The sequence below is a fragment of the Phoca vitulina genome, unplaced genomic scaffold (assembly GCF_004348235.1).
Source record: "Phoca vitulina isolate PV1807 unplaced genomic scaffold, GSC_HSeal_1.0 scaffold1, whole genome shotgun sequence".
Classification (NCBI taxonomy): Eukaryota; Metazoa; Chordata; class Mammalia; order Carnivora; family Phocidae; genus Phoca; species Phoca vitulina.
The window spans coordinates 94,345,414-94,361,585 of record NW_022589704.1 but is presented as its reverse complement, the minus strand read 5'-3'; the positions used below and the strand labels follow the sequence as shown (position 1 = coordinate 94,361,585).

Sequence of the window (16,172 nt, the reverse complement as noted above, 5' to 3'; positions counted from 1 at the left end):
TTCCTGCCTGCCTCCTTTAGGAAGAGATCCTGCAGAGTTCTTTTACAGTTACATCTCTTAGAATTCTATCACTAATTATATGATACATATATTGGCTCTATCGTCACTTAGAAAATATAATTTTGTTTTTTTATTGTTTTAAAAGATTTTATTTATTTGAGAGAGTGCATGCGTGCACGTGACAGAGAGAGAGAGCATGAGCAGGGGGAGGGGGAGAGGGAGAATCAGGCTCCTCACTGAGCAGGGAGCCCAGCTCAGGACTTGATCCCAGGACCCTGGGATCATGACCTGAGTGGAAGGCAGACACTTAACCGACTAAACCACCCAGGCACCCAGAAAATGTAATCTTAGAGCACGTATTAAACTGTTTGTGCAAAATTAAGGACAAATATAGCAACCTTATTAAAAATCATTTATTTGTCCTTCTTATATGGTTGAAGACATTTTCGAGGTGGGAGCCAATGGTGAAACTAATTACTTGACATTAATCAAAGGACAATTCAGACTAATGGCTGGGATCTGAACAGCAGAAAGCAAATTTCACACCACCCACAAAGGTCATGATTTTATCTTTCTTGCCTGGCCTCCCCACCACCAGCCCTGGACAGAAGAAGTCCTGAAATATCATATCAATTATCATTAGACAACTCACATAAATCTCTCTTCTGGCCTCTCGATTGGCAAAGCTGATTTCAGGATCATGATTGATCTTTGGAGATATCTTTGACATTCTTAAGTCAGCTATAGGTGGAAGAGAATTTTGATGAATCCAACAGTTTGCCATCAGGAGAGTAGCATCCAGAGGATAAATACAAAAATTAGAGAAGTCAAATTTCAAATCAAAGGCAGACTAATTACAGAAACAATTCCTAGGTAACACTTTGTCTGAAAATATAACCAAGTTACTAATTTCCCAAACAACCAGTTCTGGAAAGGATGTGTGATCTTCACTCAGGATAATTTGACACCACGGGTACCCAGACAGAAACCCAGGTAGGAGCAGAGATGGCAAGGAGACTAGAGGGAGAGTGAACAGCTGGAGGGACTGAGTGAGATGCTCTGGGACATGTTAGATCAGAGCCAATGCTTATGTGGTTATTTTAAAGGTAGCACTGATATTATTTTGTATAAACCAGGGCTGGTGAGTAACCTGTAAATGACTGAGGCAAAGGAGAAAGAACAGAAAAGAATGAGAGGAAGGTAGAGGAAAGCATAGCCATCACAAGGGGCACCTGGGGGGCTCAGTCGGTTACGTGCCTGACCATTGATTTAGGCTCAAGTCATGGTCTTAGGGTCTTGAGCTCAAGCCCCGTGTCCAGCTCCACACTCAGCAGGGAGTCTGCTTGAGATTCTCTCTCTCTTTCTGCCCCTTCACCCCCATGTCTCTCTCTCAAATAAATAAATAAATCTTAAAAAAAAAAAAAAAGGACATCACAAAACTGCCTACTCTCAGGCTGTGATAAAGGAAGAATAAAAAGGAAACCATGTAAGCAGTGTGGCAGAGACAAAGTCTGCATGTCAGGGCTCCTGTAGGAATTTAGGTGCGCTGATAAATGGCTCCAGATCAGTCAAGCATCAGCTGAGTCTGGACAGCAAGGGGCTCCTTTCATTGCCCTGGTGGTAATACAGTGAGTCAAGTACCTTCTTCCCAGAGTCTGAGGGTTGTCCACGCGGGATATTCCAGTTAGTGTCTTTAAAGTGACAGGTGACAGACCATGGGGGACTATTCTCTGTGCCCCAATTGATTAGAAGGGAGAAGTGTTTCCAGAAACAGTAGAAGATCGTTCATGGAGGAAAATAGGAGATAGCTTTTGTTAAGAATGTGAACAGAAAATATAACCAATCTCAAAAGGCTGCTGGGTAGAAGATCATGGTGAATCAAATTCGAGCCAGGAAGAAACTCAGCCTCAGAAACTAGGGCTAATAAATGTTTTGAGGGTCTTCTCATGGAAGGAAAAAATTACCAGTGCAGAGGGAGGATTTAGCACCATCTTGCTAATGGTAGGTGCAACATGGCAAAGGTCAACCCCAAGCAGCCGACAAGGTCCCGCTGTGGTGACCTGAGATTTCTCGCAAGGCTTCAGAGGCAGACAGGCTCCTGTCACATGGCTAACTGGGGCTGTGGGCCTTTTCTGGGAGCAAGGATCTGAGGTGAGAGGGAGAGCCTCACCCACCACACAACCAACACACATACCCCACTCTTAATTCAAATAGAGCAATGAGAAAAGCAGAGACACTGACAGTGAGATCTCTGATGGCTTTAAAACTCAGCATACCTCTGAAACAATACATTATATTTAGAAAGAAGAAGATAGCAGGAAGGAAAAATGAAGGGGGGGAAATCGGAGGGGGAGACGAGCCATGAGAGACTATGGACTCTGAGAAACAAACTGAGGGCTCTAGAGGGGAGAGGGTGGGGGGATGGGTTAGCCTGGTGATGGGTATTAAGGAGGGCACGTTCTGCATTGAGCACTGGGTGTTATACACAAACAATGAATCATGGATCACTACATCAAAAACTAATGATGTAATGTATGGTGATTAACATAACATAATAAAATAAAATAAAATAAAAAACTCAGCAAAGAAAATGAAAGAATCTGAGGATGTAAGCAGTCATGTCCAGTTCAAGAATGTCTAGAAGAGGAAAGGGGATCATTTGGGGAGCAAACACCTGAAAGTTTAGAAAAAGTCAAGAGGATTTGGTTGTCTCAGCCAAGAGTCCTTAAGCATAGCAGCAAACAGAGATTCAGGATTTCCTCAGTATCCAAAGTCCTCTTTTTATGGACCCACAAAATTTTAATAAATACCTTTAAACTTTGTATTTCAGTTTAGTGGCATAAAAATGAACATTAAGGGTATTCTGAATGTAATAATAAAGAACTTCTTATCGAATATTGCCATGTGGTCCAGTCTTCTTTGTACTTTCGTTCATGATGGCCTTATTAAAAGCTAATATAAAAAGAACAGAGGTAGACTTAATGGGATATTCCTGCCACAAGTAAAGGCAAAGACGATGTATTCACACATGAAACTAACAACCATTATGTAGCTTGAAGGGTAGAAATTGGAAAGACAGCTCAGTCATCTTCCATCACAAGACTACACAAGGCAACCAAATGCAAAAGAACCTACTCCTCATGGAAAAGACCAGAGAAGACCATAGTCAAGGTAGAGGTCTAACAAATGTTTCAGCAAAACAGCACCATCTGTCATTCAATTCATGAATTTTATTTGGTTCTGTAATTAAATGAGACCAATGAGTAACAGGATGTGTGGAAGGAAAGACAAATGATCAAGGAAGAAAGAAACAAATCTGTAAAAACAGTGTCAAAGGTCCAGGGTAAGCCATGACTTACAAAAATGGGTGAAACCTACAGGGTGTTAGGTTACGACCCTGTTTAGAGTCAGATGAGGGAAAGGATGGAATTGACTTACTGCTTGATGCAGATGACATCATGCTAATATAGGAGCCAGGGAGAAAGCTGGATCATTCAATTCCTCTATCACTTGTCCCTTTGCTATCAAGGCAAACGATCTCCAAATTGAAAAGAAGAAGAAAACATGAAGCCCAAGATAAGTGAAGACATCACAAGGGAGATCAGCGAGCTTCTCTGCCTAAATCCAGTCTCAACAATAAATTACATTCCGGGGTAATAAATGGACTTCAGATGGGATGGTGGAAGCATTGTTGGCAATCTCTGAGGAGTCATGACAAGTCAGAGAGGGGCCCATATTAAAAGCCGGGAAATATGTTTATTTTTTGAGAACATTTCAGAATTTTTTTTTTAAATTTTCAAATTCGAAGGAAAAAGCTACATTTAGAAACTACAAATCAGTTTCTAGGCTGATCTCCCTTCAAAAAAATCATTTCTAGAATGCAATGTTCTAAAAGAGGGCGTATGGGGCACCTGGATGGCTCAGTCCATTGAGCATCTGATTCCTGGTTTTGGCTCAGGTCATGATCTGGGAGTGGCGGGATCAGAGCCCAGAGTCTGGTACCCCACTCAGCGGGAAGTCTGCTTGGAGATTCTCTTCCTCTGCTCCTCCCCCCACTGGCATGCGCCCACTCTTTCTCTCAAATAAATAAATAAGTCTTTTTAAAAAAATAAATAAAAGAAGGTGTGTGACAATTAGAAAAGAAATCAATGGTCACTCGGAGTTACAGGGACTCCCTAAGAACAGCTCCCCTTCACATCTTTGGAAAAAACGGCCAACAAGACCGAGAGGCAAAGTGAACCTGGATTCCTGCTGAGTGTTTAATAAAATATTGCTTGATGACCACGAAGCAGGATACAGAAAGAGGGACGAGATGGTCACTTCTGGGAAGCGAAGCCGCAGCTGCACATTGCAGGTCCTCTAACACCTGTGCGGAAATACTGCGGCAGAACATCATGCAACGCCTGGGTTTGGAGTCAAGAAATCTAAAACTAAATAACTGTTTTGCCTTGGATGAGTGCAAGGGTCCACGAGTCTGGGCACTGCCTGTTTCTGTAAAGCAAGCTTTACCAGAACAGGGTGGCATGCATCTGTTTACCTGTTGTCTGTGGTTGCTTTCGCGCTCCAGGGGCAGGGGAGAATAGCAGCTACAGAGACCGCCCTCCCACACGGAGGGAGCCCTTTACAGAGAAACTTTGTCAACCCCCTGCCGAGTCACATAAGCTAGGATGGAGCATACCCTCTGGACACTCATTTTCATCCTCCACATTAGTAGAGAGGGATAGCAGCCAATGCTTCTGGAGGTAGGTAAGGAAATAATGTATGGAAAAGCTTTTCGCGGATTGTAATGAGCTATACATGCAGAAGGCACGTGTTATTATGATCGCTCTGCCTATTCAAAGATTAATAGCCGTGCTTTGCACATTAAAGGCTCACCAATCTCCAGTACACAGGAGACTCCCCCCAAGTACTGGATGGGCTTTTAGGTGAATGAATGGATGGATGGATAGAAGAATGGCTGGCTGGCTGGATGAATGATACTAGTAACTACATCTTATTTGGCAGTGACTGTGTGCCAAGCAGCTGTTTTATACACAATAGCTGGTTTTATCCTTGTAACAGACTTGGTGCATTATTTACATTTTAGTGCTGAGTAAAGGAACAGAGATTTGAACAGGAACAACACCAGGAGAAACAGCCAGTAAGTATAAAGCACTTAGTATGTCCCAGCCACTGTGCTCAGTACTTGTTAAATGTGACTTAACTCAATGTTCTCAGCTCTCCCATGAAGCAGCTATTAGCATTAACATCATCATCATCATTCCATACTTAGAGACGAGAAGACAGAGACCCAGCAAAGCCAGGTTATTTTCTCAAGGTCAAACATCTGGCAGGTGGCAGAACTGAATTTCAAAACCTTGTCTTCCTGACTCCGATGCTCTAACCATGATATGCTGGGCCAACCTATTTACATTAACAAGGCTAAGTTCATTGAGGATAAATGTCAAGTCTTACTAGCATGATTTAAAAATGAACCCTTTGAAGTGTCTGAAGGGAAACTAGAAGCAGTTCTTATGAAAAATATGTTTTTGAAAACCTTTTTATTTTGGAACTAACTTTGGACTTAGAGGAGAATGGCAAAAAGAGTACAGAATTCCCATTATATTCCAGCTTCCCCTGATGTTAACATAGTGTATAAGTACAGCAGGATGGTAAGAACCAGAAAACTAATACGGCTACAGTACTCTTACCTAAAGATCTTACTCCAGTTTCACCAGTTTTTCCACAAATGCCCTTCTTCTGTGCCCGGACCCCATCTGGGTTCCCACTCTGATACCTAGTTGCTATCTCTCCTTAGACTCTTCTAGTCAGTAACAATTCTTCAGTCCCTGTCTTTCATGTTTTTGACACTTCGGAAGAATATCAACTAGCCATTTCCTCAGATGTCTCTCAATTTGGGTTCATCTGACTCTTTTTTTTCCTCATGACCAGACAAGGGTACCTGTTTTTGGCAACACCCGAGATATAATGTTGTGTCCTCAGTGCATCATATCAAGGGGCTCATGATGTCAATATGTCTTATTACTTGTTTTAACAGACTACAATCTCAGTAAGCTGACAGACAGGCAGCCTAGTTGTTAACACACACATGTGCATGCAAATTTCATGATAGTTCCAACTGTGTCTTAAGAAACTTTTGAAAACCATGAGCAAAAAAATTACTATCAGTCCTACCTTTCTTTCCAGTGGCCAGATTATTGGAATAGGGCTGGGTTGCCAGAGGCCAGGAGCACCCCAAGTTGACTTCTTCTGCCTCACGGTATCCCTGCTGGCTGGGGAAGCATGTTGATGGACAGAAGCATATTGACTGGACTCTGGTGTGTGCATCTAAGCCTCAAAGATAAGACCAGCTTGGGTCATGCTCCAAATACTCACTCAGTGCCCGGATCAGCTGTCCCACCTGCGAGTCAGCCTTATCGGACGATGGTCCCTAGGAAGAAGAATCTTCCAGAATCCCACCATTATACTTGGCCAAATAATACTAATATATACCTTGATTCTGTATTTCGATGGAAAGATATAAGTCCTTTGAAGACAAGGGGAGTTTATTTTCTCACATCTTCTTTAGCAGCACATAGTCAATTCCAAAATTGCAACTGAACACAAAAAGAGCTCACTGTGAAAATGCTGAAAATCTATCACTCCACTCACACAGGCATAATTATGGAGGCTGCAGAAGACTCCCTATTTATTTATTGATCTGATTTCTATAAGTTTCCTACATTTCAACATTTTTTTATCTCATCTTCCTGTTAGATTTATACTGTCTGCAAACTACAGCTTCATTCAATTTGAAATGTGTACATTCTACAATTCAGTCACTGTGAGAAAAAAAAGCCTTTAATAATTAAAGTAGCAAAGGTGCACCCTGCTGGCTCTAAATTACTCTGGTAAGATGTAAGCCATCAATATTTCTACAGAAAATGCCTTATTCAAAAAAGAAAATGCCTTATTCAACAATATGTCCTTATTATTTCACTTATAGACACTTTCCTGATAGCATGCATTTAAAACACATAATAAAAAAAAAAAATAGAGGGGAAAAAAAAGATTGGTTCATCTTAAAAACACCTTAAAAACACTTTAAAAACTTGCAGAAGTTAGGAAAACTAGTGTAGCAACAATTTTTTTGAAAGTTCATGTTTTGCAATTTTTGATAACCATTTTAAGTACAATTACCGTTCTGAGACCCCTTCATTAGAAATTGCTTATCAAGAGTAAAAGAATAAGGAAGATAAAGTCAGAGATATATCAGAGATTTTAAAAATAATATTGATGAATTAAATCTTAAATATTTTAATTAAATACCAGCAACTAAATAAACACTTATTTTGATGGAACTTCCTTTTTTGGTGCTTATTAAATTCCAATGACACTTTAAAAATTATAATATTCCAGAAATTAAAAACAGTTAAGGAAGCATGTGAAACAACTTACTGATTTAATAAGTCACTGAAAATCAAGACATGAAGGGACTTGAAGGGTCACATGGGGTATAAATTGGTATGATCTTTCTGGAGAACAATCCAACACTACGTAGAAAAGTTTTCAAGTACATACACAATCCTTCTACCCTCAGGATTCATCATAAAGAAGCGTTAACACAAATATACAATGATGTATATAGATATATGTTCACTATGGTTTTGTCTAAAAACATTGAAAATGACATAAGTAACCCAAATAGGGATTGTTTAATAAATTTTAAGACAAGCGGTCCTGAGCTTTTATACCTTCAATCTTGAAATAACGTGAGCTTCCAAGGAATCTCCTTCTAATTCTCCTTCTATGCTAAACGTGATCTCTTGTTCATCTGACCAGAAAAGAAACCCAGAACAAAACAATAGCAGAAATACCACAACAAACCCCTCCCAGCCATGGAATGGTGGTACTCTCTGCATGGCCGGTGGTGCTCTCCAGGACACAGGGCTGACGCCCTGCCATCCTTGGTATCTCAGAGCCTGAGCAACCGTCAACCTTTACTGCAGCTGTCTTCACCAGACTGTTATAGAGCCTGGACAGGATCGCCCGACAGAAGAACCAAGCAGCACCCGGAGATCTTGGAGGATAGGAGGTTTATTTAATGCCGGCGGGCTCAGAGGAGAGTGATCTGCAAAGGTCTGAGCCCAGAGCACAAAACAAAGGGGGCAATTTATACACTTCTACTTCCACATACTGGGCACTCTTGGCACCTGCGTGAAGCAGGGCAGGGAGAGGAACCCGGATTGGCGCCCATGGGAAGCAGAGCAGGGAGAAGAACCCGGAAGAGCCCCGGGGCAAGGCCTGAGACTCCCTTGCTGGCTGGGTCGGCCATCTTAGGACACAGATTTTCCTTATCAAGACCAGAGCAGAGGTGACCTTGGAGTGAGTGGAGGAGGGACCTGGTGGACCGATCTCTGGGTTCCCCTCTAGGAAGAGGGGCTTGACTTTTTTCTCTGCCAAGGGGTTGGTTTTCAAGGTAGGATTTTTTTTTTTTTTTTTTTAAAGATTTTATTTATTTGACAGAGATAGAGAGAGGGAGAGCACAAGCAGGTGGAGTGGCAGGCAGAGGGAGAGGGAGAAGCAGGCTCCCTGCTGAGGAAGGAGCCCGATGCGGGACTCGATCCCAGGACCCTGGGATCATGACCTGAGCCGAAGGCAGCCGCTTAACCGACTGAGCCACCCAGGCGCCCTCAAGGTAGGATTTTATCTGAAGATGCTTTCCGAAGCCCAAAAAGAAAATACAAGTTTGAAAACCACTGCTATAACATCTAACACTATTATTATTATTACTAATTATTTTTTTTAAGTTTTTATTTTAATTCCAGTTAGTTAACATACAGTGTTATATTAATAGTGATTCAACAATTCCATATATCACTGGTGCTCACCATGACAAGTGCCCTCCTTAATCCCCAACACCTGTTTCACTCATCCCCACCACCTCATCCCCTCTGGTAACCATCAGTTTGTTCTCTGAAGTTAAGAGTCTATTGCTACTTTTTTTTTTTTTAATGAAGGCTAACAAGAAAAACAAAGTGCTAATTTTAGTCACCAGGATTGAAGATCTCATAAATTTAGGACAGGGCTATAATCTCTTATTCAAAACCCTCTGTACTAGATGAATTTTGAAAGTCAGAATATTTTATATTTATCAGGTGGTTAATAGAGAAATACATTGTATATTATGTATCGCTGCCAGGAAGGACTTGGGGTGGTCACTCATAGTCAAATACCTTCACATTTTGGAAGTGAAACATATAAATGTCTGCACCAAATGAATCACATAAAAACCGTAAGTTGCCTCACACCAGTTTATATAAGGTTCTTCCGCCAACTGAGTGTTGGGCCAAACCTTTAAAAAAAAAAGCAAGAAAAAGTAAAGAAAATGTTTGAATGCTAGAGGCTCCTGGATGTTGGAGTTCTGGCAAAGGGACTGTGTGGAGACAAAGCTGGAATTTGTGATGAGCTGGAAAAGGAGGCTTCAGCTCAGTCAGAAGCTGACTGAGCTGAAGCCAGCAAACCAGTGTTCATTTATAAAGGCAAAGAGTCACATGGAAAGTTCTGTACCAAAGGCAGAGAGATCTCATCAGAGATGACAAACTGGAGATTACGTACTTCTTTCAGCAGTCAGAAGGTCTAGCTACTCCGATGTCATTCTCTAAAATATGTTTTTAAAAAGGGACGATATATGGTTTAATATACATACAATTCTGTAATAATTTGGTGAGGTGAAAATATGTGCACTTTTTTAAAAGGAAGGTTTATTTATTTAATTTAGAGAGAGAGAGAGAGAGAGAGAGAAAGCATGGGGGGGGGAGGGGCAGAGAGAGAGAGAGGGAGAGAGTCCCAAGCAGACTCCACACTGAGCCCTGAGCCCAATGCAGGGCTCGATCCCACGACCTGAGCCAAAACCAAGAGTCAGATGCTTAACGAACAAACCAGCCAGGCACCCCCAAATACATGCACTTTGTATTGTTAAGCATGCAAAGCTGACAAGAAATCAGTATTTTCCCCATTATTAGATAAACAGATGATTGATAGGTAGATAGACAGATCTCTTACCCCTGAGTGCACATGGACTAAAAGAAATCTATGTAAAATGATAAATGCCAAAATGTGAACAGTCTTTACCTCAGGGTAGTGCAAATTCAGCTGATTTTTAATTTTTGCTTTCATGGTTTCTGTATTGTTAATTTTTTTTTTAGAATGAAAAGTTATTTTTATGGAAAGAAAAAGCTCTCTTACATTTGGTGAAAAATGTAATTATTTGCAGTTTATATATAATTTAGATCCTCAGGGCTCAAGTAATTCACCTAAAGTCACAGTGTTAATTTGTAGCAAAATTGTATTTGGACTCAAGTCCTTTAACTTCTAGCCCTGTGTCCTCACCATTTTCCCAGGCTACCTTTCAAAATGAGGCATGAGTATGGTCCCTGTCTTAGAAAAGCTAATGACTGAGTAGAGGAGATGACAAATATAGATAGAAAGCAATGATCAAATATTACAAGATGCTATCTACTTAAGTAACTCCTGCAAATCCTTTCGGAATCAGTGTGTGTGGCGGCGGCCGGGGGGTGGGGGGGTGGGCACATACAAATCTCAAAAAAAAGAGAATGAAGGATAACATTACACCACACCTATCACAAGCCTCGCTGAATTCAGAGGAGGAGAAGATATACAAGTACCAGAGAATGCTTCATGGATAAAAGATGGATACGCTTTGAAAAGGTTAAGATCAGGGAGGTTATTTCCACAAGGACATATCCAAACTGCATGGCTGATGACTGAAAGCAGAGTTAAGATTCATCTGTGCTGGGGCTGGGGGAGCCAACCATATAGGTGGAGTGGGGCCAGATCATGAAAGGCTTTGGAAGCCACGTAAATAGTTAGATATGATGCGGAAAGAAATGGGAGCCATGGACAACTTCACCAAGAAAACCGTGTGACAAAAGCCAAGTAACTGGTGTGAGTCATCTGGCAGTGTGTAGGCTGGATTGACGGGGGGGAGACTGCAGTGCAAGGGGTCAGGTACAGGGCTGTGGAAATGATAATGGGCCACGCAAATTGACAAAGGATCAGAATCGGGGCTGGAAGTCAAAGGCTGAGCCACAAAGATGCTGAGGTTTTGAATGAATGCCTCTGAGAACAGTGATCCCTTGACAGAGACAGATGATGTTAGTTGGGTTCACTATCTCCGAAGGGAGAACAAAGAATTAAAAAACATTAAGTGCTCCTGTTCATTAACATTATACTCTGACCATTTAGCTTTGTGGATTTCAGTACTGAGGCCAACTGGCCATTCAAACTTCCAATGTGCAACATAGTTTGATTCTGTCCTGAAAATTACACCATGCTCCTCTCATTCCACCCAGCTCTCACAAAGGCAGGGCTAGCCCAAATTAAGGAACACAAGTCAACACCAATTAAAGGAAAACAACAATTATGAAAAAAAAAATAACCAAGCAAAAATCTTCCAAATAAGAACAAATCAATAGCACTTCCGTTGCATGGTGGAACAGGATCTTATGTGGCTCAAATATGATTTGAGGGCTTTTTTTTTTATTATTTATTTGTCAAAGAGGAAGGAGAGATTATAAATGTAGAGAATGGACGAAAATGTAAGCAGTTGTGTCTTCCCTCTGTCTGCTTGGGTATTTTATATTTTGTTTGAAGTGTTTTTTAGGAAATGATTTATTATCTTCATCCAGTCTGCCCCAGCAGGGACACCTCCACTGGTCAGAGTGGCCAGTTTAGCTGGGATCCTACCGCCTCTGAACCTTTAGATAGACAGTGCTTTGAATTTCATCTCAGGGATCAGGTCACATCCAAATCCACTTAACATTTCACTGATACGGTTTTTGATGTCATCAGAGACCTTGATGGAATTACAATCCTATTAGTCATGATGGGGGAAGACAGGAGACCTTAGGTGGCTAATGTTCCATTCATAACAAGAAAGAGACGTTTAGCATTTGTAAAGGGCATTGATTTCTGATAGTTCCCTGAAGAACAAGGCTCAAGTGAAGAAATATAACCAGAAAAGGCTTGGGAAAGAAAAGACAGAAAAGGTAAAGTTGCATTTATCCAAACAGCTTAACTCTGTATACTTTTTACAACTTTGCTTGAATGAAAAGAACTGCACATTCACGTTAATGGGTAGGAGGAAGGGCAGTGCAGGACAGGAAGGACAAGCCGAGCACCACAGAGATTCTGTTACCGAGGAATCTGGGAAATTACACTGAGCCCTTGATTGATGCCAAGGAGGTGCCTCTAAATATAAAGGGTAAATGGAGGTTACATGGAAAGGGCTTTTAATCTGGGTGATAAATTGCCAGATTCCATTATGCTTAATGAGTCTCATCAATGCATAGCTAGACTCAAGAAAATAATAAGACCCCTTTCAGAGCCTAGTATAAACAAATTACAAGAATTAATAAAAATCCTATTAATTGTACGCAATTTCAAGACGTTAATGAACTCAATTTAAAAAGTTTGGCTAATGTATTTTTAGCATTTTTTTTTTTTAAATGCCAGGTCATCAAAATGGATTCATTCTTCAGTTTCTTTTACGCAAGTAAGTCCTGTTTTAGGACTTAAAGGATCACATTCCTTTTGGTTCACTCTTCTCCAGGGAGAGCCCTGCTTAGCAGTTCTGGGATATGACAAAGAGTGTTGCAGGCCCTACGATGCTTAAGATGCTTATTGACCTGAAAGTAACAAATGAGATTCATTCAAGTAAATTTGCCCAGCCTCATAATACGCCTCCTAACCCAGCAGAGACTATAGGAACACATTAGATTCTCAGTCACCAGGCTGGAAAACACAAATCTTTTGATTCTCACTACAGTCTCAGGTAGGAAACAAGAAGAAGGATCTAAAAACATCTATGCGTGGTATGTAGTTCAAAACAGAAGCAGAAAAACCGAAGTCTCTCATCGGCTAAGACCCCTGGGCCTATGCAAGAAAAAAATCTGCTGGTTTTGCATCAACAAGTATTTGTACAATATACCATCAGTCATGCATTAGAAATCAGGCTCTTACTTCTAGCCATTAGGATTCTTTTAAACCATCATTTAAGAAAGACCCTCAATACTCAAGCATATAATCCAAGCATGTGGGAGGTGAGAAAGAAGGTAGCCCCTGTTTTGTAGCTAAATCCCTAGGCAAGAAGACACAAATCGGACATCTGTGCTTAGTTAGATTTCCATGAAAATGAATACCATGTGTTCCTTAAAGCACTGTGAAATAACATAACTTATGGTTTCCGCATGGCACCAAGGGGCATGGGGATGGCTGGCAATGATATCTGCTTCAGAAGTTTGGAACGAACCTGTTTATAATATTACCAGGTAATATACATACTGTCTGGCACACAGAGAGTGCTCAATAAATATTTCTTCCAATCTGAATGGAAGAGTGACTCCTTTTATATACAAGCTGCTATATCAAGTTTGTACATCCTCGATTTTACTATAAAAATAATATATGTTCTCATGCACATCTGCCTCAGCCTCTGAGTCAATAAAGACTGAGAGCCAATCTCTCCTCCTCAAACATTTTCCCCTACTGGGCTGCTAATGTGCTGGATCCCCCAGGTTCTGCATCCAAACCTCTAACTATTTCTCTGGTGGGCTTCCTTCTCTCCTGTCACTTGTTGCTGTCCCAATCTTGTTCCTTTTCTTTTACAGTTATTCACAGACTATTGAGTTTCAGGGCTTCCACAAATGTCTCTATGCAGCCTTGTCCTGAAATAATACAAACACACCATTCCACTAGATTTTATAAGGGACGAACAGTGGAATTAATCTAAAACCTCTTTCCTCAGTGTTTATGCACTGGAGTTGAGTAGGAAATGAATGCATAACTTCAAGGTTAATGATTTAAGGCCAAACGAGTGAGCGGGCCCAGAAGAGCCATAATCAGAGAGGAAAGAGTATTGTGTTGCTGCCGGCAAAGGAGCTGAGATTTGAGTTTGCCCTGAAGGGTGAGTAAGATTCGTGTATGGACACCTCAGGGAGGAGAGACTATCAGGAAGCTCAACTACTGTGAGCAAGAATGATGAGGATGGGAAAGTATGTGGCTGGTTTGGGGTCAGGGAGGAGACTGCTGTGTCTGTCACGAGGGTTTCATTACAGGAACAACGAGGGAGATGGTGGGCAGGTGAGCCAACCGTGGGGTCCTTCAAATGCCAGATTAAGGAATGAGATGTAATCTCATAGGAAAAAAGGAAGTATGTGGGATATTTAGCACAGAAAAGACTTAATAAAAATGGTCTCCTGCCCCTGTTTCCTTTGACTAAAGAACACTTTCTCAGTATCTGATCACTGCATGCTTGTTCCAAAACCCTTATTTCTTTCCCCATGTCCAGGGGCACTGCCATCTCTGTTAGTAGCAACAACATCCTTCTTGGATTCAAAGGCTGATGTCCTTGGAAGTATCTTTGATGTTTGTCTCCAACGTCAACGCCAAGTAAAGAATCAATGACCAAAATCACCTTGGGGATGCTTTAAGTAAGTACATATTCCTTGACCCTATTCTAGACCAATTGAATCGGGACAGATTTGGGGACCCAGATCACTACCTGTTATATGATGAATAAAATATTTAATCTGGCTACTCCTCTTCCTTTCAACGACCCCATTTCCCTTTATGCCCACTGCCATCGCCATAACTCAGAACTTCCTCATCTGTGGCCAGTTACTCTCACAGGTACCTTCTGGGTTGCATCTTGCCCTGCAATATCAGCATCCTCTTTGTAGAACTCACTTGGGCTCTGGGAAGCCAACATAATTGCAGTTCAGACCAGTGATGCCCAGATGTCTCAGTGGTGGTGACTGATGACACAAACACTTCCCCATTAGGGTGGGAAGGCAGTTGAAAAAACCTTCTGGGGAGCTCAAATCAGGATCTGATGACTCACTCACTCTATCTGAATATAGGCCATTCTACCAGCCCTTGGTAGTAATCCCCACCCTTTAGGCAAGCCCCTCTCCAAGCAACTCCTCAATGAAGATAGCTCCTGAGGACAGCCCTCTTGTGGTGGCTTTCACAACATAGTTTTGAGAACGATGCAAGTTACACAATGAGTAGCAGACGTGTTATGATTTCAAAAGTCTTCTCCTCGCTCATCCCAACCTACCACACCCCCATGAGCATCTAAAGTATCTCTAAACCATGACTGGTTTCAGCTCAACACTCCCGAATGAGGTATTCATTCAATTGACTTAAGATGTGCTCTCTTTAAATATGTTACATTTTCCAAAACTCTTTTAAGACCTGTTATTTAAAATATAATATATGGTTGACTCTTCAACACAATGGGGCTTAAGGGCACCAATTCCCTGCGGAGTCAAACTTTTGACTCTCTAAAAACATAACTACTAACAGCCTACTGTTGACCAGAAGCCTTACTGTTAACATAAACACTTGTTTAACAAATATTTTGCATGTTATATTTATTTTTTTTTTTTTTTTTTTTTTTTTTTTTTTATTCATGAAAGTCAGAGAGAGAGAGAGAGAGAGGCAGAGGCAGAGGGAGAAGCAGGCTCCCCGCCTAGCAGGTAGCCTGATGCGGGACTCGATCCCAGGACCCTGGGATCATGACCTGAGCCGAAGGCAGACGCTTAACCATCTGAGCCACCCAGGCGCCCTGCGTGTTATATTTATTATATACTGTATTTTACAAGAAAGCTAGAGAAAAGAATATTAAGAAAATCATAAGGAAAAGAGGATAAATTTATAGTATTGTACTATATTTATCAAAAAAAAAAAAAAAAAAGTCCACATTAAGTGGACCCGTGTAGGTCAAACCTATGTTGTTCAAGGGTCAACCAGAAGTTAAAAGAAAAGTTTCAGGGGGCCTGGGTGGCTCAGTCGTTAAGCCTCTGCCTTCAGCTCAGGTCATGATCCCAGGGTCCTGGGATCGAGCCCCACATTGGGCTCCCTGCTCAGCGGAAGCCTGCTTCTCCTTCTCCCACTCCCCCTGCTTGTGTTTCTGCTCTCGCTGTGTTTCTGTCAAATAAATAAATAAAATCTTAAAAAAAAAAAGAAAGAAACGTTTCTGTAATCAGATTCTCCTGAGTTCTAGTCCTAATTCTCTGCTTACTTTGCATGACTTTGGTTACGTTATGCAAACATTCCAAGTCTCAGTTTCCTCATGATAAAATGGGAATGATAAAAATGTTACCATT

General features: G+C 41.3%; 1 protein-coding gene across 10 annotated transcripts in view; it reads right to left on the bottom strand.

Moving 5' to 3' along the window:
- The window catches only part of NCKAP5 (NCK associated protein 5), a 974,611-nt gene that overhangs the window by 672,252 nt on the left and 286,187 nt on the right, over positions 1-16,172 (bottom strand). For 2 of the 10 annotated variants that reach the window (XM_032411732.1, XM_032411670.1), the window contains exon 1: positions 653-1,265. The exons of the other annotated variants lie outside the window; for them this stretch is intronic. In XM_032411732.1, the coding sequence (XP_032267623.1) occupies positions 653-784 (132 nt within the window). In that variant the 5' untranslated portion in view covers positions 785-1,265. Of the gene's footprint in view, positions 1-652; positions 1,266-16,172 lie in introns of those variants that run through there. 10 annotated transcript variants of the gene reach the window in all.